The sequence below is a fragment of the Pelobates fuscus genome, chromosome 10 (genome assembly GCF_036172605.1).
Source record: "Pelobates fuscus isolate aPelFus1 chromosome 10, aPelFus1.pri, whole genome shotgun sequence".
In the NCBI taxonomy this organism is placed as follows: domain Eukaryota; kingdom Metazoa; phylum Chordata; class Amphibia; order Anura; family Pelobatidae; genus Pelobates; species Pelobates fuscus.
Genome location: NC_086326.1, coordinates 90,345,346 through 90,373,144, shown reverse-complemented (window position 1 = coordinate 90,373,144; position 27,799 = coordinate 90,345,346). Strand labels below are relative to the sequence as shown.

The window sequence follows — 27,799 nt, the reverse complement described above, 5'->3', positions numbered from 1 at the left end:
CAATGAAGTGTTTCTGCTGGTTTTGCAAGCAATACACTCATTGCAGTAGAAGAAACCCTTTTTTGTTCTTTTTTCTTCCTTCTTGTTTCCTTTCAGATGATTATTTGTCAATTTGTTTTTGAGGTTCCTAACTCCTCTAAATATTATCCTGGGTTTTTCGGGTATGGTACTAGTCAAAGATCTGTCTCTTTTTAGTAGGTGCCAGTGTTTCATCAGGATCTTTTTGAGTTGTATATTCTCTTTGCTATAATCCAGAATGATGGGTGGAAAAAGGTTAGTTTGCTGTGGTGTTACTCTGTCATTTCTTTCCTTTTCTCTTAGCAGGTTACTGCGTTCTATATCCTTCACTCTCAGTAAGTCATGTTCTACTTCCTTAGGATCATAGTTTTTAGCCAGAAAATTTTCTTTTATTTTCTCTGCCTGTTCTGTATATACTTGTTGGTCTGTACAATTGCGCCTTAATCTTCTAAATTCATTGTATGGTACATTTTTCAGCCATGCTGGAAGATGGCAACTTTCCTTTAAGATGAAACTGTTGACATCAACTTCCTTGAAATGTGTCTTTGTTTTCAGGATACCTGACTCAATATAGATGGTAAGATCAAGGAAATCCACAGATGTAGTGCTGTGGATTGTATTGAGTGCTACTCCCCAGGTATTATTGTTGATGTATACAAGAAATTTATCCAGTTCTTCTATGCTCCCTTCCCATACAAGAAAGATGTCGTCAATATACCTCTTGTACCTATGGATATTTTTATTCCATGAATGGGTGTTCCAGATATAGTTGTTTTCCCATTCGCCCATGAATATATTGGCAAAACTGGGAGCAAATTTTGTCCCCATTGCAGTCCCTCTCTTCTGTAGGAAAAATTGGTCTTCAAAAAGGAAGTAATTGTTCTTAAGTATAAATTCAATGCTTTCGATGATAAACGTGATTTGTGACTCTTCTAGATCTCCAATCCTCCTCAGGGTGTTCTTAACTGAATTGCACCCTAATTCATGTTCGATTATGGTATAAAGTGATGTTACATCCATGGATACCAGGATGAGATTTTCCTTCCATACCACAGAGGCCAGTTCCCGAATCATCTGCGTTGTGTCTTTTAGATGTGATTTCACTCCAAATACATATGGTTGTAAGAAATGGTCAATGTACTGAGACAAGTTTGAAGTGATGGAATTAATGCCAGAAATAATAGGTCTGCCTGGTGGTGTTCTCAGGTTTTTATGTATCTTTGGTAAAAAGTAAAATGTTGGAGTTTTCGGAAAATTTATGTCCAGGAATTTGTATTCTGACGCTTTTAGGATTCCTACCTCTTCAGCCTGTATAAGCATATTTTTCAGTGCTCTTTGTATCTTTTCCAATGGATCCTTGGGTAGCTTTTCATAAGTTTCCCCATCTCTTAATAATCTATATGCTTCTTTTAAATAATTTTCTTTAGTCATAATCACGATTCCTCCACCTTTATCCGCCGGTTTAATGCATGCCAGCAAACTAACATCTGAACTGCTGATTAATGCATACCAGCAAACTAACATCTGAACTGCTGATTTCGGGACGCCGAGAACAGCATAAGGTCTGCACCCAGCACTTTCTGTACTAACTAGTAGGCATACCGTAACGAAGCCTTACTATTATTCATTTAAAGATATCTGGAGTTTGTTTTAATTCCAATTTTAATTTATGTGAAGTTTTTTACATTGATACTTAGCTTCCAGCTAAGATTCCAATAAAGTCAATTTATTAATATTTTTATTTGTACAAAGGATTTCCTTTTTGTAGTGAAATAGTATATCACTAATTCACCCTTTTTTTCTTTGCATTTTCATATTTATTTGATCATGGAGTAACACCATAAAAGAAAACATCGGGAACAAAGGGACTTGCACAGACTATTATTGGACTTTATTATTTAGTCTGTTGCATTTATTACATGAGTAATTTTATTGACGTTTTATTTGTGTATTTTTCTAGAGGCTTTCCTATTATATATACCCTCCTCCTTAGGAAATTAAGTAGCGCTCCACTTTTTGCACACTATTAGCAATTTAGGAATTTTGCCATGGATCCCCCTCCGGCATGCCACAGTCCAGGTGTTAGTCCCCTTGAAACAACTTTTCCATCACTATTGTGGCCAGAAAGAGTCCCTGTGGGTTTTAAAATTCAACTGCCAATTGAAGTCTATGGCGGTTCGCCCACGTTCGCCGTTCGCGAACGGAAAATTTTATGTTCGCGACATCTCTATTCAGCACATAAGCAGTATTACCTCAAATTCAGAACTCCAAGTTCATAATTGCATGTTTACCATGCAACACCTGGTTGTCCAACCTTTGGCCTTAAAGGAACACTATTGTCACCTAAATTACTTTAACTAAATAAAGCAGTTTTAGTGTATAGATCATTCCCCTGCAATTTCACTGCTCAATTCACTGTCATTTAGGAGTTAAATCACTTTGTTTCTGTTTATGCAGCCCTAGCCACACCTCCCCTGGCTATGATTGACAGAGCCTGCATGAACATAGCAGGGGATAAGAAAATCTTAATTAAATAGAACTTGCAATAAAGAAAGCCTAAATAGGGCTCATTTTACAGGAAGTGTTTATGGAAGGCTGTGCAAGTCACATGCAGGGAGGTGTGACTAGGGTTCATAAACAAAGGGATTTAACTCCTAAATGGCAGAGAATTGAGCAGCGAGGCTGCAGGGGCATGTTCTACACACCAAAACTGCTTCATTAAAGCGGCACTGTCATGCCGAATCCCATTTTTTTTAACCCCCCTCCCGCCTCCACTACATCCAATTGACCCCCTAGTCACCCCCAAATGCCCCTAAGCCCCCCACATTACCTATTTTTTTATTCTTTATTTTCTGCCCCGATCTTTATTCAGGGCGCCGCCATCTTTGTGTGGGTAGATGAAGTCCCTGTGGGACACGTCATCTGCCCACACTAGACAGACTGTGAGATTCCTGCACATGCCCAGTGAAACACCTGGTCATGTGAACGGGAATTTCACCTATTCATTCATTCATCAGACAGACGAATGAATGAATAGAAAAAAATCAGTGTTCATTTGTTCGTTCAGTTTATTACAAGGAGGGAGCTACCGGCGTGGAGCTCCCTCCTTGTAATATGTAAAGACAGAAGCAGCAGGGAGCTGTGCTCCCCACCACTTTTATAAGCCCCCCAGGTCCGCCCTCACTCTATGGGGGTCAATATGATCCCCATAATAGCATAAGGGAGATTAAAATCTCCCCAATGCCCCTACTCGCTATACCGCGAGTAGGGGCATGTCCACTAAACAGTGAGCAGCCTGTTCACTGTAAAAAAAATGGTAAGGGGGGGGGGGGCTGCGAGTAGGGGCATATTATTTACTAATACTAAGTAATCTTTACTTAGTATTAGTAAATTTGGCTGAAAGACCAATTTCGGTCTTTCAGCCTTTTAGTAGATAGCTCCCTAATACCGTGGGAATTAGGGCATTATCTACTAAGCGGCTGCAAGATGCAGCCGCGGCAATGAATAGGATCGGAGTTTCATTCATTAGAATTAAATTCCGATATGAACAAAGTACCGAATTGCATCCTAACACGAATGGAGAAACTCTTCTCATTCTGTTAGGCGCAATTCGGCAGTTTTGCCGGCGTTCTGTCTAAGTGACAGGACGTTTGGCAATACTGACAGGAAGCATTGTGGGAACAGGGGGGAAAGCTAGGGATCATGGGAAAATTGCTCTGACCAGCGGAAATGAAGCACACTTTGCTCCTCCACTGGTCAGAGCTGGTCAAGCGGAGGAATCCTCCATAAGGCAAAGAGTCCCTACTTTGTCTTATGATTTTAAAGAAAACTAAAGAAGACAGGTAGAAAAGAATAACAGATCCCGAGAGAGGGGGATGTTACAAACTGCTATTTGTAACTGGCCCTTTAAATGGAAAAATGCCCTGCTTCCCTGGATTGTGGAGAAGCCTATTTGCCAGCCTCCTTCCTCATGACTATGGCCCCTGGAAGATTGTGCCCCTGAAAATGTATTAACTTTTATTGGGTGTGTATGGCCCTTTAAGAACCATCTGGGGATATATTGTGACTTTGCTGGACAATGCCCCTTTAAGACTATGTCCCCAGACCTGTAAAATAACTTGCACCTGGCTTTCCCCCACTTGGTTCAGTAAATAGGGCTTACTGAACCAAGTACCACACAGGCGGACCACCCAGAAGTTAAAGTGTGCAGGCAATTTACCTCCCAGGCTGTGAGGTTACTGCAGGTTAATTGCACGTGGCGGCGGCCATCTTTGTTCAGTCGAATGCGGTCAGCGGTGTATGCTAAAGATTCTGTGGAACTGAAATCGGCTACACATTTTGCCGAACACCGCTGACCCTTACCTTCTCCTACACTTCGTTTTTCAGCTCCAGAGACTAAGTCCCGTTCGAAATGGTCGTTTTTTCGCATGAAATTGACCGACCGCACAGCCCAAATCTATGGAACTGTTTTGGGCAGGAAAATGTGCTTGCGGTCGGTCATAAAGGGACCTCCAGCTAACTTTTGATCCGCTGGAGGGATTTGGCTGATTTTTGGAAGTGTTTATGTTTAAAGTTACAGTGTGTGTGTGAAAACTGTATTTTTATTGTATATAATAATTGGTTTAACTGTTTATCTGAGGGGAGGGGATGTATGGGTTGCACCAGATGTGTGATTGGTGATTTTATGCCTCCCCCTGGGAGTGTCCTGTTTGCACGTAACCTCAATAAAAGCCAGGCTGGGTGTTCCAGCACCTCAGACCTCATCTGACCCTCTAACTTGCAGCCTTGACTCATGTTTGTAGGGGACAGCTATAATCACTACAGGGATTGCTATGCTCTTCATACTCCCTTAGCTACTGAGCTCTTGTAAGAGCTCTTGTTCCTGATCCTGCTTCGCTCGACAGAAGGAAGAGGTTCGCCTATTGGAACCTGGAGCCTGGTCGTAGGTCCAGGGTGCAGAGCAGATGGCGAGATACCAGCCCAGCAGCGGTGGTTCGTGGAGTCTGCAGTGCTTATGGTGGCTACGGTGCTGATGGTTCTTTGGTGAGCACTAGGAGCATCCTTTTCTACGGTCCAACTTCCAGCCAGCCTGGAGGCAACCGTAACAGGGGAGAAGAGGAAGAGATTGAGGAAAGTTCGGCATGACAGTGCCGCTTTAAGCTAAAGATGTATGAATGTCCGCTCGTAGTTGAAGTTAGATTTAAATTATTTTATTTTGCACCAGTATGCATTTGTACTTTAAGGGGACACTCCAAGACAACATCATACGGTATGTATCTTTTTCATTCTCTTTTCTTAATTAAGAGGTACGGATAGGCTAATACTCTCAACCTATTAGTGGCACTCGACCCAAGGCTTTCTTACTAAACCCTACTACATTAAGTGCCGACTTGAAGACTTTGTAGTTAAACTTTTCGTTAATGTTTATTTTTATTTTTTTTACGTAAGTCGGCACCTGGGTGTCTATGACAACTTTATTCTTATGAATTTGTCTCTCTGGTGTTGTCCTTTTATTATTATTACTGGTATTTCTATGTAACATTTGACCATTTGTAGCAAACAAGTTCGGTTAGCTCTTTGAACTAAACAAGCAAACAGATTAAAGGTCATTTTGAATTGATACAATAATTGTGCAACCACATCCCTATATAAATGATTCCAGATGCCACTGCAGAATGTTTTTGCAAGCAGTAATATCCAGATAAACCAAGATGGTAAGTGCAGTATTTCCTGCTTTGCAAAGAAAGCAATATTTTCTCTCATATCTTTTTGTTTATTAACCCAGGTACTTTCTTTAGTGTATATTTCTGCTGCTTATTCAGGAGGGGAAATGGGGCCTGGGGAAGCAGAGGAGGATTCTGGCCTACAAGTTAATTACCGTAAGTCAAGAACCTTGGAAATAAGCACAGCCACTGCCCATTGTTTGGCATTGAATGTTGGAACAGCCACAGCAGCCTACCAGCCCACCACACCAGACTGCCTGCAAGCCACAGCAGCCAGTCAGTCATAGCTGCCAGCCAGCCACATCAGGGAGACATCAGCAGTAATTAAGGTGAAAGATGCCAACTAGGGCTGGAAAATAAAAGAGCTATGCTATATTGTGAATGGAGACAGTGCTAGAAACCATTCTCCAGGGCCACATACACTCCATTGTAGTCTCTAATGGACACTGTTAAAGAGACCCCTCTCCAGGGGCCATTAGACTCAATTGCTGTGGGAAGTGTTGTGGGCAGAGTCTTGTGCTGTGGGTGCAGTATGGGGCTGTGGGTGCAATCTGGTGCTGTGGGTGCAATCTGCGGCTGTAGCTGGTGCTGTGAGGTGTCTCCTTGTGCTGTGGCAACTGCCTTTGCGTTCTTCCTAGTGATGTGTCAATAGCTTTGTGTGCAATCTGGCAAGTGAAATCTGATACAGTGGGTGCAAGCTGTGATAAGTCATATATTTTGCCATTTGTTCGTGCATGTTAACAGCAAATGCAGATTATATGCATTTGTTTTTAATAATTTAGTTATAATACCTTAGTCATGGTTGTATAACTAATGTGGTGCATTGAATAGTGTTAACATTAAAACAAATTAGAAGTTGCAGCACTCAAATCAGTCAATGGCAACTTGATTCTTCTATAAACTTTTGCATCTGAACTTTGCATGCTTGCACGTTACATGATAATGCCTCTACCCATCATGACCCATCATGACATTGTCAAAAAGAGGCAGAGAATTGATGTCATTAATATTATGTCCACCTCCCCCCACCCCAAATAAATTCTGTGGACGTCCAGGCATGTAGCCTGTGTTCTGGGCTTTGTGTGGTGTCATCTCATTACTTGCAGTGATAATCTTGGAGGAGAACACTGGAATCGTGTAGAGCAGGGATAGGCAACTTTGGCACTCCAGATGTTCTGGACTACATCTGCCCTGATGCTTTGCCATCATTAGGCTATAAGAGCATTATGATAGATTATTGCCAACTCCTGGTTTAGAAAATACATGTTGTAAATTATATATTTGCTCGCAATTTCCCTTGTACAATGTATAGATTAAATATTTAGCTACATGATGATTATATTGTCATACACTGATTTTGTGGGTGACAACTCTTTTTTGAGATACTGTACTGATAAACCACCTTACACTTATGTATTTATAATTTACAGAAGTTTATTTTGGTTACATTATTTGCCATTGGCATTTTGGTGACACAATGCAATGCTGCCTGCTACACACAAATTAATGAACTATCACTTGGTGGAGAGGAACCCAAAGGTGAGTAATGTTATGTCAGCTGACACATTTCCGAACCATAACCACTTTCACTCATTCTTTTTATTTCCCTAAAACCCATAATAAGCAAAACAACATGTAGCTGTGAAATAAAGGATTTCCCACATTAGAATATAATTTAGAGAGTTTTTTTTAGGTAAGACATGCCTCTGATTTCATTGGCTGCAAAAGGTACATTTCTTTTAGACACTGGGAATCAGGTAAAAGTTGAAATGTGAGAGGGGTGGTTAAGGAGGCTGCTTTACACTGCTGAAAAAAGTAAAACAGTTTACAGCACTGCAGGAAAACTACACAGAATTGAAAGAAAAGAAACAAACCACAGGTATTTTAGCCTATTAGCTTAAATTTAAGCTTAACTTGTTTAGCTGCATGGAGTGTCCCTTTAAGGGAATGTTTTCAAGGAGAGACTCACATGAAATGGTGGTGCTCCTGTCCAGGCAGAAAAAAAAGTCCATGGCAAGGCTGGGGTTTTAGAGTGATCGATCACTACTTTCTGGGAAGGTTTCCAACTTTTCTAACATAATGTATTCACCATTTTCCCAGTTTGTTTATATGATTATTAACAGTACTATTAAAATGAATTCTGTTTTGAAGGTTGTTTGGATGGAAATGGCGTGCTCCATGAATTTAATACTCGGTGGAGGACAAAAGATTGCTTGGACTGCAGTTGTGATACTGAGATGATGCACTGCTGTTCGGCGTAAGTTGCAATAATTTCTTATGATTCAGTTAATTAGACCAAATTGTTTACACAAGGCTTAGAATGTCCAATATCCAATGAGGATATTGTAGCATACGTAAGTAGCATACGTCATGGCTGAATGGGAAAAGCAGAACTGTGAGGGCAGAATTTAAGGGGTGTATGTAATAACATCCCTTGGGTTTGGATGTATGATTGGGTTGTTAGTGCCATGTTCCTGTGAGGTCATGATTATAAGATTCAGTACTGTGTTATAACCTTGTGTCAGTAACTGTCTCCAAATATCACTGAGACTCATGAACATGGATTTCAGACAAACCTTTTATTCAGCCCTAGCACATATCCAATTCACTAGCTGATTCCTCAGTAAGTACTTAAAATGGTTTCCAACTTTCACACACAAAGATCTAGACATTCCAGGGGGTGTGTCCTGCTCTTCTTAAAGCTGCAGTCATTCCACTTTTGCTATGAAAGACTTTGGATAACAATGTAAGATTCAACAGAAATATACATAAAACAGTAATCCATAAATGTAAACTAGAACAGTTCATCTGTATAGTTGGAAGGATAGTATAGTGCTAGGAATATGAAATCTGTATTCTTAGCAATATACTTCCCTTGCCCCCCGCCTCCTCCCTGGCTCTGTAAGGGTTAATAAACCCTTACTGTACTCACCTGGTACCAGACCTCGGCGCTCCACCTTCTCCGATGTCACCTGACATGGGGTGTGTGGCGAAACCAACCTCGCCACTGGGCCCTGGAGAAGCCTGTTTGCTAGCCTCCTACCTGCTGACTATGGCCCCTGGGTTATTTGGGGCATATTGTACTGTATATTGCTGCTACTGGCCCTTTTAACAGCATCTATGGACATATTGGGACTTTTGGGACTACTGTCCCTTTAAGACTGTGATACATATTCTAGTGTACTGCCTGTAATATTATATGTGTATTTGTGTGTTAAGTTTAACCTGGGATATGTATGCAGCGTTCATCTGATTGTTCGGTAGAATCACTCCATTTATTATATTGAGTGAAACTACCGAACAACCAGACCACCCAGGAATAAGTGTGCCTCCAATTACAGTTTGCAACAATGTTGCAAACGGGTAATTGGCAATCAGTGTAATGTATTCTTTGTCCTCTGGGTGGCCGCCATTCGGGAAACAAACACGTGGCGGCGGCCATCTTAAACTACCGAACAGCGGTGTTTTGCCGTCGAGTGTCTGGAACTAAAATCGGACACTTGACTAGGCAAACACCGCTGAGACCTCCATACTTCCAGAAATTCGTATGGAAACTACCGAATGACCCGCCGTTCGGTAGAAAGAACCCCATAAACAAGGGAATTCATTCAAACCCTCTCCAGGCTCTATAACACAGGCAATTCGCCTGTTTTCATTCCCTTGTTTGTGACCGACCGCAGGGCCAAAATGCATGGAACTGTTTTCGGATACTTTACCCATGCGGTCGGTCAATACTTTAAAGTCCCATAACTCCCGAACCGTTTATCCGAATGGGCTGATTCTTGCATATGTTGTCCCCCTGAATAAGGGCTATCAGGGGATACCTGTTTTGGAGGTGTAGCCTATGTATTTGGGGTACATCCAGAACTTGGCTGAAAAAGTGTACCGGATAATTGAGTTTAATGTTATCTGAGGGGAGGGGATGTGTGGGCTGAACCATGTATGTGATTGGTTATTTTATGCCTCCCCCTGGGTGTGGCCTGTATGTGGATTAGTGTAATAAAAGCCAGGCTGGATGAGCCAGTCCAGAGTTCCTGTTTTAACCTCAAAGTGATGTGTCGTCTCATTATTGGGGGAAGGATTTATTGTATGCTGTTCCAGTTGACTGCTAGGGGTACAAGCCTATTCGTATGGTTCCTATTCAATGGTCTACAGCATTCATACGCTTGGGAGAATTTAAAGTTTTCTTGGATTCGGTGATTATGGTGTCTGCCAGAGTGCTTGGAGCCCTCAGGAAGCACTAGGAGCATCCATTAACGGAGGTACCAAGTCGGGGTGCCAGGTGATCCGTTACATTGGTGGCAAGCGGTGGGATGGCGTCCTAGTGTGAGGTAAAGCAGCAGCCAGAGTTGCCAGGTGGGGAAGCAGGTGGCCCTTACTCACAAATGTTGAGGGGCCTCACGGATTGGTCCTGGGAAGACCCACCGATGGCAGGTGGAGATGGGACTGCGGTCTCTCTACCGGCCCTACAGGGATGCTGGGCAGTCGGCCCAGATCCCCAGCGGCAGTGTGCGTTACAGGGAGCTGAAGGTGCCGTTCTTGCTCCCCAGCGGCAGTCTACGGTGCAGGGAGAGGAGCCTGTTATCCCCTCTCCCCAGCGGTTGAAAGTGTGTAAGGGAGAGGAGTTTGTTACCCCCTCTCCCCAGCGGCAGCTTAGCACACCAAGGGGAGACAGTAAGCCCCACACCAGCGCAGATGGGACCGTGGTCTCTGCGCCCAAGTTACAGGGAGCTGAAGGGGCCGTCCTCCCTCCCCAGCGGCAGTGTGATTTGTTGGGAATTGGGAGCCCAGGCTCCATTCCCCAGCGGCAGTGTGAATCACAGGGAATTGGGAGCCCAGTCTCCATTCCCCAACGGCAGGCTGAGTTACAGGGGGCAGAGGTAGTTGGTCCTTCCCCCCAGCAGCAGAGTGATATGCCGGGAAGGCAGTGTGAAGTGCAGGGAGAGGAGAGCAGCGTCCTCCCTCCCCAGCGGAAGGCTGAGTTACAGGGGGCAGAGGTAGTTGGTCCTACCCCCCAGCAGCAGCATGATTGTTTGGGAATAGAGAGCCCAGTCTCTATTCCCCAGCAGTAGGACACTGAATTGGGAGGAGAGACAGTCGGTCTCCCTCCACAAAGACTGAAAGTAGGCATGGGAGAGGAGATTTTTACCACCTCTCCCCAGCGACGGATCATCGATGGGCAGAGTGTTCTAATGGGAGAGGAGCTGGTTACCACCTCTCCCCAGCGACAGCTTAATGTACCAGGGGGAGACTGTAAGCCCCACACCTGTGCAGATGGGACCGTGGTCTCTGCACTTCCAGCACAGGGGGTAGGGACGGTCGGTCCTGCCCCCCCACAACAGGGCTGTTTAGCCAAAGGGGAGACAGTCTGTCTCCAGCAGCAGAGCTGTGTAACTAAAGGGGAGACAGTCGGTCTCCAGCAGCAGAGCTGTGTAACTCAAGGGGAGACAGTCGGTCTCCAGCAGCAGAGCTGCGCAGCTAAAGGGGAGGCAGTCGGTCTCCAGCAAGGCTCCAACCAGACTACTCCCGGGGTAGTGCTGGCACCAGGGCAGAGTACCGCTGGGCTCTGCCCACTCAGCAACCCACCAAAACAGCCTACCAGTCCCCCACACAGCCATGGTGAGGCACCTGGACCTGGACAAGTTTTTCTCTTACTCAGGTGTAGTAACCATTTATTGTGGGTGGGCTGTACTGCTGTTTCTGTTTTGTGGGTGGGCTGCTGGACTAACAAGGGCACTGACCGGCAAGAGGTCAGGTACCCTGTTAGTCTGTTTGGAAAAGGGGAGAAATGTGGCGAAACCAACCTCGCCACTGGGCCCTGGAGAAGCCTGTTTGCTAGCCTCCTACCTGCTGACTATGGCCCCTGGGTTATTTGGGGCATATTGTACTGTATATTGCTGCTACTGGCCCTTTTAACAGCATCTATGGACATATTGGGACTTTTGGGACTACTGTCCCTTTAAGACTGTGATACATATTCTAGTGTACTGCCTGTAATATTATATGTGTATTTGTGTGTTAAGTTTAACCTGGGATATGTATGCAGCGTTCATCTGATTGTTCGGTAGAATCACTCCATTTATTATATTGAGTGAAACTACCGAACAACCAGACCACCCAGGAATAAGTGTGCCTCCAATTACAGTTTGCAACAATGTTGCAAACGGGTAATTGGCAATCAGTGTAATGTATTCTTTGTCCTCTGGGTGGCCGCCATTCGGGAAACAAACACGTGGCGGCGGCCATCTTAAACTACCGAACAGCGGTGTTTTGCCGTCGAGTGTCTGGAACTAAAATCGGACACTTGACTAGGCAAACACCGCTGAGACCTCCATACTTCCAGAAATTCGTATGGAAACTACCGAATGACCCGCCGTTCGGTAGAAAGAACCCCATAAACAAGGGAATTCATTCAAACCCTCTCCAGGCTCTATAACACAGGCAATTCGCCTGTTTTCATTCCCTTGTTTGTGACCGACCGCAGGGCCAAAATGCATGGAACTGTTTTCGGATACTTTACCCATGCGGTCGGTCAATACTTTAAAGTCCCATAACTCCCGAACCGTTTATCCGAATGGGCTGATTCTTGCATATGTTGTCCCCCTGAATAAGGGCTATCAGGGGATACCTGTTTTGGAGGTGTAGCCTATGTATTTGGGGTACATCCAGAACTTGGCTGAAAAAGTGTACCGGATAATTGAGTTTAATGTTATCTGAGGGGAGGGGATGTGTGGGCTGAACCATGTATGTGATTGGTTATTTTATGCCTCCCCCTGGGTGTGGCCTGTATGTGGATTAGTGTAATAAAAGCCAGGCTGGATGAGCCAGTCCAGAGTTCCTGTTTTAACCTCAAAGTGATGTGTCGTCTCATTATTGGGGGAAGGATTTATTGTATGCTGTTCCAGTTGACTGCTAGGGGTACAAGCCTATTCGTATGGTTCCTATTCAATGGTCTACAGCATTCATACGCTTGGGAGAATTTAAAGTTTTCTTGGATTCGGTGATTATGGTGTCTGCCAGAGTGCTTGGAGCCCTCAGGAAGCACTAGGAGCATCCATTAACGGAGGTACCAAGTCGGGGTGCCAGGTGATCCGTTACAGGGTGCTAATATTCATGCATCGCGAGCGCAGCAAGTGCATTAGGCCCTCCCCATAGGAAAGCATTGCTGGAATGCTTTCCTATAGGGATTTGACTGATTCTGGATAACTTAATGCAGAGCATGAGTGTAGCAGAGCTCCAATACCACACATAAGTATCTCCGCTATTCCTTCCTCGAAGCTGAAAGAAACAATGTAGTAATCCAAGACCCTTTACCCCCAGCTACTAGATGACACATAGTTCTGGGAGTCAACTGAGCTTATTTTGGCCACACTCAGCTTTTATGCACTGACCCTTAGCATGGGGTCTCCACATCAACATTTCAAGGGTTTTCCTCCCAGGAGCCTCTGTTTCTGAGAGATAATTAAGTGAGAAAACTATAACTCAATTATTTCTCAGAGATATACACAATATACATTTTTTTCATAAAAATACATTTTAATAACATAGGAACTCCACAAAAATCATATTGAATAGCTTGAGTCTGAGTGCCTACTTTGTCAAAATAACACTTAGATCCCTTTGGTGGTCCGGGAACGCCATTCAAATGAAGTTTTGACTGGTCGGCCACGAGGTGATGCCCCAAAACAGTTCCATAGAAAACAAGGCAATGACCGGTCTTCTTTCGGGGGGTTCTTACACTAACACCAACAAATGCTCCCCCTGGCTGTTGGGGAACAAATGCTCCCCTTGTTCGGTAGTTCATGCCTCCCGAACGGTGTGCTCATAACTGTTCAGGAAGATGGGCAGAGGTACAAGTTTCCCGGGTGTTCACGGGGTCGCATATCCAAGATATAGTTCCATGCCGTTGAAAACCATGTACTGCTGCCTGCGTCAGGAGACAAAATGGACACCAATTCTTGGAGCACATATGAACTGTTATATGAACGGTGGCCACAGGTGGGAAATACTGATCAATTTGTGGTTAACAGCCAGGGGTGGTCGTGATTAGCAGATGCAAACAAGGGGACCACACAGAGTTGGTTTGGTAAACGAACGGGGGTGTACGGACTGCCGAATGAAAGGGAATAAAAGTGTAGTTAGGGCATCCATTCCGCTACAATGAGGACATCCACCATCAGTTAGGTGACCAAAAGTTGCCTAGCAAGAAGGAAGTGCCTATAGTGGCTGTCTGACTGACAACCACTAGTGGTAGCATTGTAGTTCACCAGGTATCTGAATCCTGGGATTGTTTTTAAATGGTAGAGATCTATGTTTTATCTGTTGAATTTTAAACATTCTGCTGCTCAGGCATTGTATTATGAATGCATTTATGCTGTCCATGGTAGTTTCTAATCAATAATCTATATGAATGTCTAACTCTGGGACATTAGAAGTGATGTTCAACCCCTCTTTGGGAGGTTCTGGTCAAACTTGATCAAAAGGAGTTCTCTGGCTTCTTCCAAACATTAATACAGCAGGTGACAGGGCATTTGTGGCACGTGGTTTGTTCTGATAGTAAAATAACAAATTGAAAAGTTTATCTGGATTAAATTTTGTTTTGTGAGAGACAGCTAAATGACATTTAAAAGTTTGTACAAATCGTTCGAACTGTCCATTAAAGGTTGAAAAATATGAAGCTGTATTATAGTGTAGGATATTATTTGAATCCAGAAAAATTCCTGTGATATGAATTGTGGACCATTGCTTTAGGCAGTCCATCCTTGCAAATTAACTGGAAAGTGACAATGGTTTGTTCGGCTGTGGTACTTGACATTCCAACCACCTCTTTCCACTTTGAATGAGCATACACATCTTCTAAATACATTCATCCATCCACTGGTCCTGCAAAATCAATATGGATTCTTGTCCATGGTTCAGTTTGCCAGGTGTAAGCCTTGGAGAAATCCCTGGCTGGTTTCCACAAGTCTGTGCAAGAAGATATATTTGTATCCAATGGCAGGCCACCAAATATATTCCCATGCTCTTTGCTCTATTTTTACTATACCCTGGTGTGAGCTGTATAGTAACTTCAGATTGAATGTTTGCAGCAAAGTAGGAATTATTATTTGTAAATCCTAGAAAACATGCACAATTCCATTCATCCTGGAAAAATATGGCTGAATATCAAGTTAAACTACTTTAGGCCATCAACTTTGAAAAATAGACTTAATCTCCTGTATAGAGATGTCGCGAACATAAAATTTTCGGTTCGCGATCGCGAACTTCCGCAAATGTTCGCGAACGGGCGAACCGCCATAGACTTCAATAGGCAGGTGAATTTTAAAACCCACAGGGACTCTTTCTGGCCACAATAGTGATGGAAAAGTTGTTTCAAGGGGACTAACACCTGGACTGTGGCATGCCGGAGGGGGATCCATGGCAATACTCCCATGGAAAACTACATAGTTGATGCAGAGTCTGGTTTTAATCCATAAAGAGCATAAATCACCTAACATTCCTAAATTGTTTGGAATAACGTGCTTTAAAAAGTCAGGTATGATGTTGTATCGATCAGGTAGTGTAAGGGTTACGCCCGCTTCACAGTGACAGACCAAACTCCCCGTTTAACGCACCGCAAACAACCGCAAACAGTCCATTTGCAAAACTGCAAACTCCCCATTTGCACAAGGTTGGATACCAAGCTAGCCATGTCCTGTTCCTTGTCCTCTCTGATGTCATTGAAGGTCTCTTCCTCCACCCAGCCACGTACAACACCAAGGGTCCCCGAAATGTGACAACAAGCCCCCTGGGACGCCTGCTGTGTTTGGTCTTCCACCTCCTCAAAGCCACCTTCCTCCTCTGACTCCTCTCTCTGCATTGCCTCTCTCTGCGTTATTATAAGGTGTGTTAAGTAGTACTATTCCTATCAGTTTAATCCCTGTTACGTCCCCTATCAGGGGACGTGTATATGGCATCGATTTTAGGAACCGGGAGATGGAAAAAGATGCTTGGTCGGTCCTCCTACTTCAAATTTGGGACACTGCGCGTGCAATCTAATGTGCCACCAGATAGGAGTGGTGTGTTAAGTAGTACTATTCTTATTAGTTTAATCCCTGTTACATCCCCTATCAGGGGACGTGTATCGATTTTAGGAACCGGGAGATGGAAAAAGATGCTTGGTCTGTGCTCCTACTTCAAATTTGGGGCACTGTGCGTGCAATCTAATGTGCCACCAGATAGGAGTGGTGTGTTAAGTAGTACTATTCTCATCAGTTTAATCCCTTTTACGTCCCCCTCATCAGGCCTTTTTTAGTCGAATGTATCGCCCACTGTCAGTCCCTTCGGGATCCATCCCTCATTTATCTTAATAAAGGTGAGGTAATCTAGACTTTTTTGACCTAGGCGACTTCTCTTCTCAGTGACAATACCTCCTGCTGCACTGAATGTCCTTTCTGATAGGACACTTGAAGCGGGGCAGGCCAGAAGTTCTATCGCAAATTGGGATAGCTCAGGCCACAGGTCAAGCCTGCACACCCAGTAGTCAAGGGGTTCATCGCTCCTCAGAGTGTCGATATCTGCAGTTAAGGCGAGGTAGTCTGCTACCTGTCGGTCGAGTCGTTCTCTGAGGGTGGACCCCGAAGGGCTGTGGCGATGCGTAGGACTTAAAAAGCACCGCATGTCCTCCATCAACAACACGTCTGTAAAGCGTCCTGTCCTTGCCGGCGTGGTCGTGGGAGGAGGAGGATTACTTTTACCTCTTCCCCTGCTAGATTCCCGTTGTGCTGTGACATCACCCTTATACGCTGTGTAAAGCATACCTTTTAATTTATTTTGGAACTGCTGCATCCTTTCCGACTTGCGGTAATTCGGTAACATTTCAGGCACTTTCTGCTTATACCGGGGGTCTAGTAGCGTGGACACCCAGTACAGGTTATTCTCCTTCAGCCTTTTTATACGAGGGTCCCTCAACAGGCACGACAGCATGAAAGACCCCATTTGCACAAGATTGGATGCCGAGCTACTCATGTCTCGTTCCTCATCCTCAGTGATCTCACTGAAGGTATGTTCTTCCCCCCAGCCATGTAAAACAACACCACGGGTACCAGATAGGTGACAATGAGCACCCTGGGATGCCTGTTGTGGTTGACCTTCTTCCTCCTCCTCAAAGCCACATTCCTCCTCTGACTCCTCTTCCTCACAATCCTCTTCCAGCATTGCCGCAGGTCCAGCAAGCGATGCTGATAAGGCTGTTTCTGGTGGTGATGGTGACCACAACTCTTCCTCTTCCTCTTCACGCTCATCTACGGCCTGATCCAGCACTCTTTGCAGGGCACGCTCCAGGAAGAAATCAAATGGTATGATGTCGCTGATGGTGCCTTCGGTGCGACTGACTAGGTTTCTCACCTCCTCAATAGGATGCATGAGCCTACAGGCATTGCGCATGAGCATCCAGTAACATGGCAAAAAAATTCCCAGCTCCGCAGAGGCTGTCCTAGCACCCCGGTCATACAAATAGTCGTTAACGGCTTTTTCTTGTTGGAGCAGGCGGTCGAACATTAGGAGTGTTGAATTCCAACGTGTCGGGCTGTCGCAAATCAAGCGCCTCACTGGAATGTTGTTTCGCCGCTGGATATCTGAAAAGTGCGCCGTGGCCGTGTAGGAACGCTTGAAATGGCCACACACCTTCCTGGCCTGCTTCAGGACATCCTGTAAGCCTGGGTACTTGTGCACAAAGCGTTGTACGATCAGATTACACACATGTGCCATGCACGGCACATGTGTCAACTTGCCCAAATTCAATGCCGCCAACAAATTTCTTCCGTTGTCACAAACCACTTTGCCGATCTCCAGTTGGTGCGGAGTCAGCCACTGATCCAGCTGTGCGTTCAGGGCGGACAGGAGTGCTGGTCCGGTGTGACTCTCTGCTTTCAGGCAAGTCAACCCCAAGACGGCGTGACACTGCCGTATCCGGGATGTGGAATAGTACCTGGGGAGCTGGGGTGGTGCCGCTGATGTGGAGCAAGACGCAGCAGCAGAAGAGGACTCAGCCGAGGAGGTTATGGAAGAGGATGGAGTAGGAGGAGTAGAGGAGGTGGCAGAAGGCCTGCCTGCAAGTCGTGGCCGTGTCACCAACTCCTCTGCAGAGCCACGCATTCCATGCTTGGCAGCCGTCAGCAGGTTTACCCAATGCGCAGTGTAGGTGATATACCTGCCCTGACCATGCTTTGCAGACCAGGTATCAGTGGTCAGATGGACCCTTGCCCCAACACTGTGTGCAGACATGCCATTACTTCCTTTTGCACAATCGAGTACAGGTTGGGGATTGCCTTTTGTGCAAAGAAATTTCGTCCGGGTACCTTCCACTGTGGTGTCCCAATAGCTACAAATTTTTGGAATGCCTCAGACTCCACCAGCTTATATGGTAAAAGCTGGCAGGCTAAGAGTTCAGACAAGCCAGCTGTCAGATGCCGGGCAAGGGGGTGACTTTGTGACATTGGCTTCTTACGCTCAAACATGTCCTTGACAGACACCTGACTGTGGGCAGATGAGCAGGAACTGCTTAAGGCGAGAGATGGAGTGGCGGATGGTTGAGAGGGAGCAAGGAGGACAGCAGTGGTTGACGTGGCTGAAGATGCTGGACCAGGAGGAGGATGGCGGCTTTGAGTTTGTGTGCTGCTTGTACTCATGTGTTGATCCCATAGGCGTTTGTGATGTGCGATCATGTGCTTTCGCAAAGCAGTTGTACCTAGGTGGGTGTTGGACTTCCCACGACTCAGTTTCTTTTGGCACAGGTTGCAAATGGCATCGCTGTTGTCAGAGGCAGACACACAAAAAAAATGCCACACTGCTGAGCTCTGCAATGACGGTATTCTGGTGGTGGCAACAGCATGCGTTGATTGGCGTGCTGTCTGGCTGACCCCGGGTGCCGATGCATGCTGTCTGACTGTGCCACTAGCTCCTTGCGACGTCCTCCCCCTGCTTCCAACTCGTCTCCTCCTCCTCTCTGTCTCGCCATCTGAACTTTCCCCCTGTTCTTCTTCTCTTCTAGCGGGCACCCATGTGACATCCACGGACGCATCTTCACTTGTATCTGACAACTCAGCAAAGGAAGCAGCAGCGGGTACAACATCATCATCATCACACCGTACGTCCATGTGTGTAATGCTGCCTGACTGAGACATATCCCTGTTATCTACATCCTCTGGCAATAATGGTTGTGCATCACTCATTTCTTCCAACTGATGTGTAAATAACTCCTCTGACAGATCAAGTGAAGCGGCTGTGGTGCTAGTGTTGGTGGTGGCAGCAGGCGGGCGAGTGGTAACTTGAGAGGTGCCCGAAGCTAAGCTGGAGGAGGATGGTGCGTCAAGGTTCCGAGCGGAAGCTGTAGAAGATTGGGTGTCCTGTGTTAGCCAGTCAACTATGTCCTCAGAACTTTTCGAGTTCAGGGTACGTGGCCTCTGAACACTGGGCATTATTCTAGGGCCAAAGGGAATCACAGCACCACGACCATGATGGACCCTGCGGGGTGGCCTGCCACTGCCTGTCATTTTTTTTTCGATTAGTGGTACTATGCGTGCAAGCTACTGTGACAACAGATATGAGTGGCACTGTGCACTGGCAGAAGTTGGCAGAGTAGACGCTGTAATCCTGACACACACGCTTGCAGACAACTAACTGCTATTCAATCTATTACAGTTAAAAACATTTTTTTTATTTTTTTTTAAATGTACACTACTGTTACACCAGATATGAGTTGCACTGGTGTGACACTGTGCCCTGGCAGGCCCTGAAACGCACACGTGTGAAGGAAACTGACTGCTATTATTTCACAGTCAAATTTCTAGTTTTTTTTTTTAATGTACACTACTGTTACACCAGATATGAGTTGCACTGGTGTGACACTGTGCTGTGGCAGGCCCTGAAACGCACATGTGTGAAGGAAACTGCTATTAAATTACAGTCAAAAATGTTTTGTTTTTTTTAAAATGCAAGCTATTGTGACACCAGATATGAGTGGTGGCACTGGGCAAGTGGGCACAGTATACGCTATGAGTCTGACACACACGCTGGCAGGCAGGCAACTGCAATTAGATTACACAGGAAAAAAATAAAGCAGACTGATGTTCTAGCTCTAAAAGGGCTTTTTGGGGTGCTGTCCTTACAGCAGAGATCAGATGAGTCCTTCAGGACTGTAGTGGACACTGAATACACTAGCCTAGCTATCGATTTCCCTATTAAATCAGCAGCAGCTACACTGTTCCTCCTCTCACTAAGAATGCAGCTTCCGGGGGGCGGGGCCTAGCTGTCATAGAGGAAAGACGCACTTTGTGTGAGCTCCCTCAATATCTCACTTTAAGCAGCTATCAACAAGTGAATTTCACCCCAGAAGGGGATGACCCAGCAATGTTGCTCCTACCTGACCGACCCGACCGACCCGACATGCTTAATAGCGGTCAGCAACTCGACAGAGTCTAACTTACCTCCGTGTGGCAAGTGTGGTCTGGTGCTCACCGGGCGTGAGAGGCAGCTGATCTCCCGATCCTGGCATGCCCAGGAGCAGATACTTCCCGGCAGGAGCTCCGTTACCCCCCCCCCCTCGGACCGGTGGGGGTTATCCCGGTCCACCCCTGAGAGGCTGTCTGGAGCTAATGGATGCACAGAACACAGCCGCCTAGGCTGACATACTCATCTGCGACTCTCCCAATATGGCGGCAGCCGCGTGTCCTCCTGGTACCAGCAAAGCATGGCAGGATATCGAGTCTAAGCTGGACAGACTCTTTAATCAATTTTGGAAGCAAATAACAAGCAGGAAGCCCCAACAAGCTCCACCACAGTCCCAACAAGCTCCACCACAGCTAGGCGAAGCAGTCCCCATTAAAATCCACCAACGCAAAAGGCATCGAAGACGGGACCGGAGGCACAAACAGAAATGCAGAGCCTGCCCCACGTCAAGCACTCACCTCCACCTTAAGCCACCACAATCCCGCACCGGACATGAAGCACCACCGGGACAGATCCGACCACAAAACAAGCTTCCACCACCTCAAGCCGCGAACCCGGCACTCAGCCAGAGACTTGCCTTTGTTGTTCCAGGTATCAGGGACTCCCAGGGTCTGCACCTGGCACCCAGAAGGGATCGGATGAGCACAAGCAGTAAACAGCAGCCTGCCAAGCATGTCCCACTATAGCCGATCCTCCACACCATGCCTTTGATCACATGAACTGCTCTCTGCACATTAACTAATTATAAGTAGCAAGTGTTTAAACATGTCATTATTTCACCTCCTAAAGAGTTTATTGTCGTACTAGGGTCCCCCCTTTGTATTTAGGACCCCCACCCACTGCTCAGGGGTGGGGGCCGGGGGGGAAAGTAGGTCCCCCTTATGTTATTTTTAGGGCCCCCAGAGGTGGGGGCCACGGGGGACAGTAGGTCCCCCCCTTTTTGGCACTCCAAAAAAATCTTTAAAAAAGACGCAATTGCACTTAACACTTAACGTGATATGTATACTGATAAAGTAATTTGTTAGAGTTAACAATTATCTGGAGTCTGGATGTATCTCCAACTTAAAGTGTTATCTGTCAGTGTATCTGTGTGTACGTGTGTATGCTAGTGTGTGTATCTATGTACCATTGTGTGTGTATGTGTGTTAGGGTGTGTACCTGTCAATATCTGCCTGTGTGTGTTTCTGTATGTCAAGGTGTGTGTGTGTGTATATGTGCTTGTATGTACCGGCATGTGTATATGTGTGTCAAGGTGTGTGTCTGTCTGTATCAATGTGTGTGTGTATCTGTATGTCTTTGTGTATCTGCCAGTGTGTGTGTGTGTGCCAGTTTATGTATCTGTGTGTCAATGTGTGTGTTAGACAGTGTGTGTCAAGGTTTGTGTATATGTGTGTATCTGTGTGTTTGTTTGTTAATGTGCATGTATATATGTGTAAGTATGTGTGTGGCAGTGTATGTGCAGCCATTCCAGCAATCAAACACCAACACAACATTGTAACACTTCCCTGCAAACACAAAAATTACATACAAAGACACCCCTGAACTTCAACTCAAAAATTTACAAACACTCGAACACATCCGCATTTAAAATTCAACACTATATCCAAACACACAACTGCATGCAAATGCAAACATTACACACAAAATACACCCCATGTATTAAAATGCTAAAATGATATACAAACACCAACTCTACAATCAGAAGCATGCCTGCTCCTAAGTATTACAATCTGTACACTATGTGTAGAAATTAGTGCCTATATACAACAAAACAAAATTTGACAAAAACAAAAACATTACGCTCTGATAATTTAAAATGTTTGTGCTGCAACGCAAAACATTTTCGGTGTGTTCCATGATGTTGGTACACTATGACAAATGGTTTCGCAGGAAAAATTCATTGTGTACCCCTGATATAGTTAGCTAGAAAACGTATAAACCTTTTAAACATCTTTTAATTACTGCTGTGTCTGCGGTAGACTCACCATGATAGCGCAATAATGACTGCTTCTATTTGTCACGGACAGATAGGATCCAATATGCAAAGACAATGACAGCAAATACTATAGGAACAGAAAGCGGAATACCATACCTTAGAATGGCCGGAATAAACACCAATAGAATAGTACAGGACAAGCTGAGGTCAAAGATACAGAAAAACGATGTAAGGAATAGCCAAAGGTCAAGGACAATAGAAAGAGGAATAGTCAAAGATAAGCCAAGGTCAAAATTCCAGAAATACAAGAAATACAAATTGCCTCTCAGATTCACCAAACAAATAGAAACCATAACAGTGCATAAAATAAATGGACCAGATGGTTTAAATAGCCCAGGAAGGGCTCTAATTGGTTACTGGGACCTGGTGATGCCAAAACGTGCATGCACGTTGATGACGTGATGACGCATGCACGTCCGCATCACAAGCATCAAAAACTGAGCTTGTGTCTTTAAATTTTGGCCTTTGGAAGCGGCCGGCGTTCATGAGAACACCAGTGCAATTCCCTGCCATATAGCGAGGAAAGCGGAGGAAGGCCCAGCAAGAAGTACGTTTATTGTGCCTTCGCACTGTCGGACATAACTTATTTCAGCCTGTATTAATACAAAAACGTGCATTTCTAAACAATACGTTGTTGTGACGATGCAGTATGTTTTGTACACTTGTACACCTTGCACAATAAAAATTAAGAATTAAAAAAAAAAAAAAAGAAGTAAGTTTATTATTTTTATTAGTAGCGTGTCCACGCTGAGCGGGCGCGGACACGTTGTCACACAACTGGATGCGGGCTTGAGAATGTGCCGACTGGGCGCAGGCTCGCTTTCTCTCTGGATCGGCAGCGTAACACTATTCTATTGATGTGTCAGGGAATATTTATAAAAATAATAATTGTGTAAATATGCTAAGATATTGATGAGCACCACTGCAAACAGCCACATGGAGTACTGCATTCATGCATGCAATTGTACATAATTCTTGATTTGGAGATTAATATTTCAATAGGGGTAAACATAAGCCAGCTAATAGTCACTATGTATAGATACACATGCAAAGAGTGATACATATGATAGCTGTAAGTAATAATAGAACATGACTTTGTCTCACTTTTGATTTCTTCTATTACTGTTATGTTCCAGTCATGGTAGACCTGTCAACTACGACAAGAAGAAATGTTTTGTCAAGTATGACAAGAATGCATGCACTGTGGAAGTACTACAAAAGAAGGATCCTACAAAGGAGTGCGAGCGTTACGCAATGGTTGGCTAATAATGAGGTCAGCATGATCCAGATTCTATCCTTAAATCATCTCTGAATCTACTGGAACAATGACGATCAAAGCTGCATTGTCTATCTTTGTTGATGAATAAAATAGTAGAGTGCTAAAGTCACAATAATACAAATATTAAAGTATAGAGTAAAGCATCCCTTGTATATGTTTTCTTTTTTTTCCAGAGGTTCCACCTATTCCCACTTACTATTCTATACTTACTATCAGGGCATCACTGCTATAGTAGGGTTTTTCTATTCGCCAGGTGCCTGCAGCTAGTGGGCACATTAATTGTATCCACTAAAAAAGACAACCAAGATTTCCGAATGTGTAAAATGAGGGAAGTTCAACTAACAATCAATGTCTGAAAAATGTTTTGTAGACCTAATATTGAATTACAGAAATGCAATAAGGAGGCCAAGCTCTCTTAATTGCATTAGCTGGGTGCAGACTTTTAAGGTTTCCCTAAAAAAATTCTAGTCCAATAGAAATGCCAGTATTTATTCTGACAAGAGTGAACCAGGCAATGATTTGACCAACACGAGGTCTTTGTAAAGCTTGACAATTTATTGTGACTCCTGCCACAACATTAAAGCATATAGGGGACCTATCATGTAGGTCCCCTATATGCTGCCAAAACAGCTTCAAGGCATAGACTCCACAAGCTCTCTGAACACATGGTCTGCAACAATCTCTAGGAAGGTTGTACATGTCAAAGTAACATTCACATGAATGCCAGGACCCATGGTTTCCCAGCAAAACATTGCTGTTAGAGCACAACACTGCCGCCACTGGCCTGCCTTCTTCCGATAATGCATTATGCTGCCATGTCTTCCCCAGGTAAATGACACACACCCCATTGCCCAGCTCCACCATAGTATCATTAAATATCATCAAACCCTTTCTAATCTTTATTCTTGATCATGCAATGAATCACATGAAGATAAATGTAACTAGCCCCCATGCAAGATCAGCATAATACTAGGCAAAAAAGGCTCAGGCACCCATCTTAATTTCAGGCAATATGTAAATCTGCCTATAATGTAACTGCGGCTGGTTCCCTTATTTACAACTATAACGTCTTAAAGCATAGAACTTAGCAGGGCGAACCATACAGATATCTTAGCCATAATTTTATATAATTAGTAAGAAATCCTCTATTTACCATATGTAAATAATTGAGAATACAATATAAAATAAGGATTGTCTTGGAAGCAATAATGTTTAGTCTTTTTAGATATTCATTATAAAAAAATAAAATATAAATATAGACATATAAAATCCATTACAATAATTTATAGCAGAGTTCATAAGATTAAACTAAATGCTTGTAAATATCATTAATAGATGAACATACCCTCCTGAACATCTCACCATGTCAGCCTCTCTGTCATTTTAAGATGGAGCAGCGCCTGTCTAAAAGTCTCTCCTCTGTCTCTTAACATTTAAAAGTACACCTATTTATACCTTAGGTGTCTTCATTTTCGGGTCACTGTAGTTCATATATGAAAAAGTAACACTTTTACTTTAGTCATTTTAGGAGAGGCAGAATAACAAGAAAAAATCCAGAAAAACACATGTAAAAAAAGTTATCAATTGATTTGCATGTTTGAATGTTTGAAATAAGTATTTGACCCTTTCAACGTAGTACTTAGTGGCAAAACCATTCTTGGCAATCACAGAAATCAGATGTTTCTTGTAGTTGGCCACCAGGTTTGCACACATCTCAGGAGGGATTCTGTCCCACTCCTCCTTACAGATCAAGTCATTAAGGTTTCAAGGCTGACGTTTGGCAACTCGAACCTTAAGCTTCCTCCACAGATTTTCTATGGTATTAACATCTGGAGCCAGGCTAGGCCAGGGATAGGCAACCTTCCGCACCCCCGATGTTGTGGACTACCTCTCCTTTAATGCTCTTACACCCTGCTGACAAAGCATCATGGGAGGTGTAGTTAGAAACATCTGGAGTGCCAAAAATTGCCTATGCCTGGGCTAGGCCACTCCAGGACCTTAATGTGCTTCTTTTTGAGCCACTCCTTTGTTGCCTTGGCTGTGTGTTTTGGGTCATTGTCATGCTGAAATACCCATCCACAACCCATTTTCAATACCCTGGCTGAGGGAATGAGGTTCTCACCCAAGATTTGCTGGTACATTGCCCCGTCCATCATCCCTTTGATGCGGTGTAGTTGTCCTGTCCCCTTAGGAGAAAAACACCCCCAAAACATAATGTTTCCATGTTCGATGGTGGGAATGGTGTTCTTGGGGTCATAGGCAGCATTCCTCCTCCTCCAAACACGGCGAGTTGAGTTGATGCCAAAGAGCTCGATTTTGGTCTCATCTGACCACAACACTTTCACCCAGTTCTCCACTGAATCATTCAGATGTTAGTTGGCAAACTTCAGACGGGCCCGTATATGACAAACCTCTCTGTCGCTGGATTTTGTAACTTCTCCTATGTACAGTCTGATTTTTGTTTGAATAACTGAACTAATTACCGAACAACCGACCGCCCCGTAGTGGAATGTGCTGCCTATTGACCCTTTTAACCTTTATAACACTTTGGGAAACTGCAAACCTTTTAACGTTCTGAGCGGTCGGCTGGGTGGTCGTCATTCGTATACACGAACACGTGGTGGCTGCTATTTTAAACTGTCGAACAGCCAGTGTTGTTTTGTCATCGAGTGCATGGAACTGTTTTCAGGCACTCGATCGCACGAACACCGCTGGGACTTCCAGTAATTAGTTTCCTTTTCATACGAACACAGCGGCGTTCAGTACATTGAAGCTTACGAACAAGAGACACTGGAGAATCATAGACACAAACAGTTCTTTCGTTATTTTGATGTGTTTCCATACAACTGAAATAGACCGGCCGACCCAGCTGAATTCATGGAACTATTTTGGGCAGTAACCTCGTGGGTGGCCAGGCAGAAATGTGACCTCCAGCTAACTTTTGAACCCCTGAACCGATCTGGGTGATTTTTAAGTATGTTGCTCCCCCAGATCGGGGCTATCAGGAAATGTATGTTTTGTGGGGTTCTCTTATGTTTTTGGGGTGTTTCCAAAAATGGATAAAATACTTGTATTTTTCGTTTGGAGATAATTGAGTTGATACAGTAATTAACTAAATTATCTCCCAAGCAGAGGGAAGGGATTGTGTACACTGTATGGGAGTGTCTGAATGTAAAACACTGTTTTTATTGGCTTGTTGATCTTGTGTCCCTGTGCCCAACAAGGTCCACCTGGGTGGTGCCCATGTTGGGAAAATTCTATAAAAGGCCAGTGTGCCCCATTAATGCTCCAGTTCCTGATTTACCCTCAACACAGAGACTCGTCTCGTGCTTGTATGGAAAAGCTATACCTGCTGCAATCCCTGCTCTTGGGATTGCTCTTTGGAGTATTATAATCACTAGCTCTTTTAAGAGCTGCTCCTTCTCTACTCTACAGCCTCCCTCTCACAACAGGGGAGAAAGGACATCTTTTGGTGGCGAAAACCCCTCACTCTATCGGGGTGCTGCTACATTGTACATGTGCTTTCTTGAGCAGGGGGACCTTACGGGCGCTGAAGGATTTCAGTCCTTTTAGGCGTAGTGTTTTACCAATTGTTTTCTTGGTAACTATGGTCCCAGCTGCCCTGAGATCATTAACAAGATCCTCCCGTGTAGTTCTGGGCTGATTCCTCACCGTTCTCATGATCATTGAAACTCCATGAGGTGAGATCTTGCATTGAGCACCAGACCGAGCAAGACTGAAAGTTATTTTGTATTTCTTCCGTTTGCGAATAATTGCACCAACTGTTGTCACCTTCTCACTAAGCTGCTTGGTGATGGTCTTGTAGCCCATTCCAGCCTTGTGTAGGATTACAATCTTGTCCTTGACATCCTTGGACAGCTCTTTGGTCTTAGCCATGGTGGAGAGTTTGGAATCTGATTGATTGATTGCTTCTGTGGACAGGTGTCTTTTATACAGTGAACAAGCTGAGATTAGGAGCACTCCACTTTAAGAGAGTGCTCCTAATCTCAGCTTGTTACCTGTATAAAAGACACATGGGAGCCAGAAATCTTGCTGATTGATAGGGGATCATATACTTATTTCACTCATTGACATGCAAATCAATTTATAACTTTTTTGACATGCGTTTTTTCTGGATTTGTTTTTGTTATTCTGTCTCTCAGTGTTAAAATACACCTAACCATTAAAGTTATAGACTGATTATTTCTTTGTCAGTGGGCAAACATTCAAAATCAGCAGGGGATGAAATACTTTTTTCCCTCACTGTACATCAAGCATGTGCCACATAAACAAGGT

General features: G+C 44.4%; 1 protein-coding gene across 2 annotated transcripts in view; it reads left to right on the top strand.

Annotated features, from left to right (window-relative positions):
- Positions 1–5,678: 5,678 nt before the first annotated feature.
- LOC134575831 (beta-microseminoprotein-like) overlaps positions 5,679–27,799 on the top strand; it is a 47,744-nt gene continuing 25,623 nt past the window's right edge. The window contains exons 1-4 of one of the 2 annotated variants that reach the window (XR_010085758.1): positions 5,679–5,732; positions 7,172–7,280; positions 7,893–7,998; positions 23,361–23,608. Coding sequence is in view for 1 of the 2 variants with exons in the window: in XM_063435265.1 (XP_063291335.1) it covers positions 5,730–5,732; positions 7,172–7,280; positions 7,893–7,998; positions 23,361–23,490 (348 nt within the window). In the remaining variant the exon portion in view is untranslated. Of the gene's footprint in view, positions 5,733–7,171; positions 7,281–7,892; positions 7,999–23,360; positions 23,645–27,799 lie in introns of those variants that run through there. The other variant, XM_063435265.1, reaches the window with a different exon arrangement.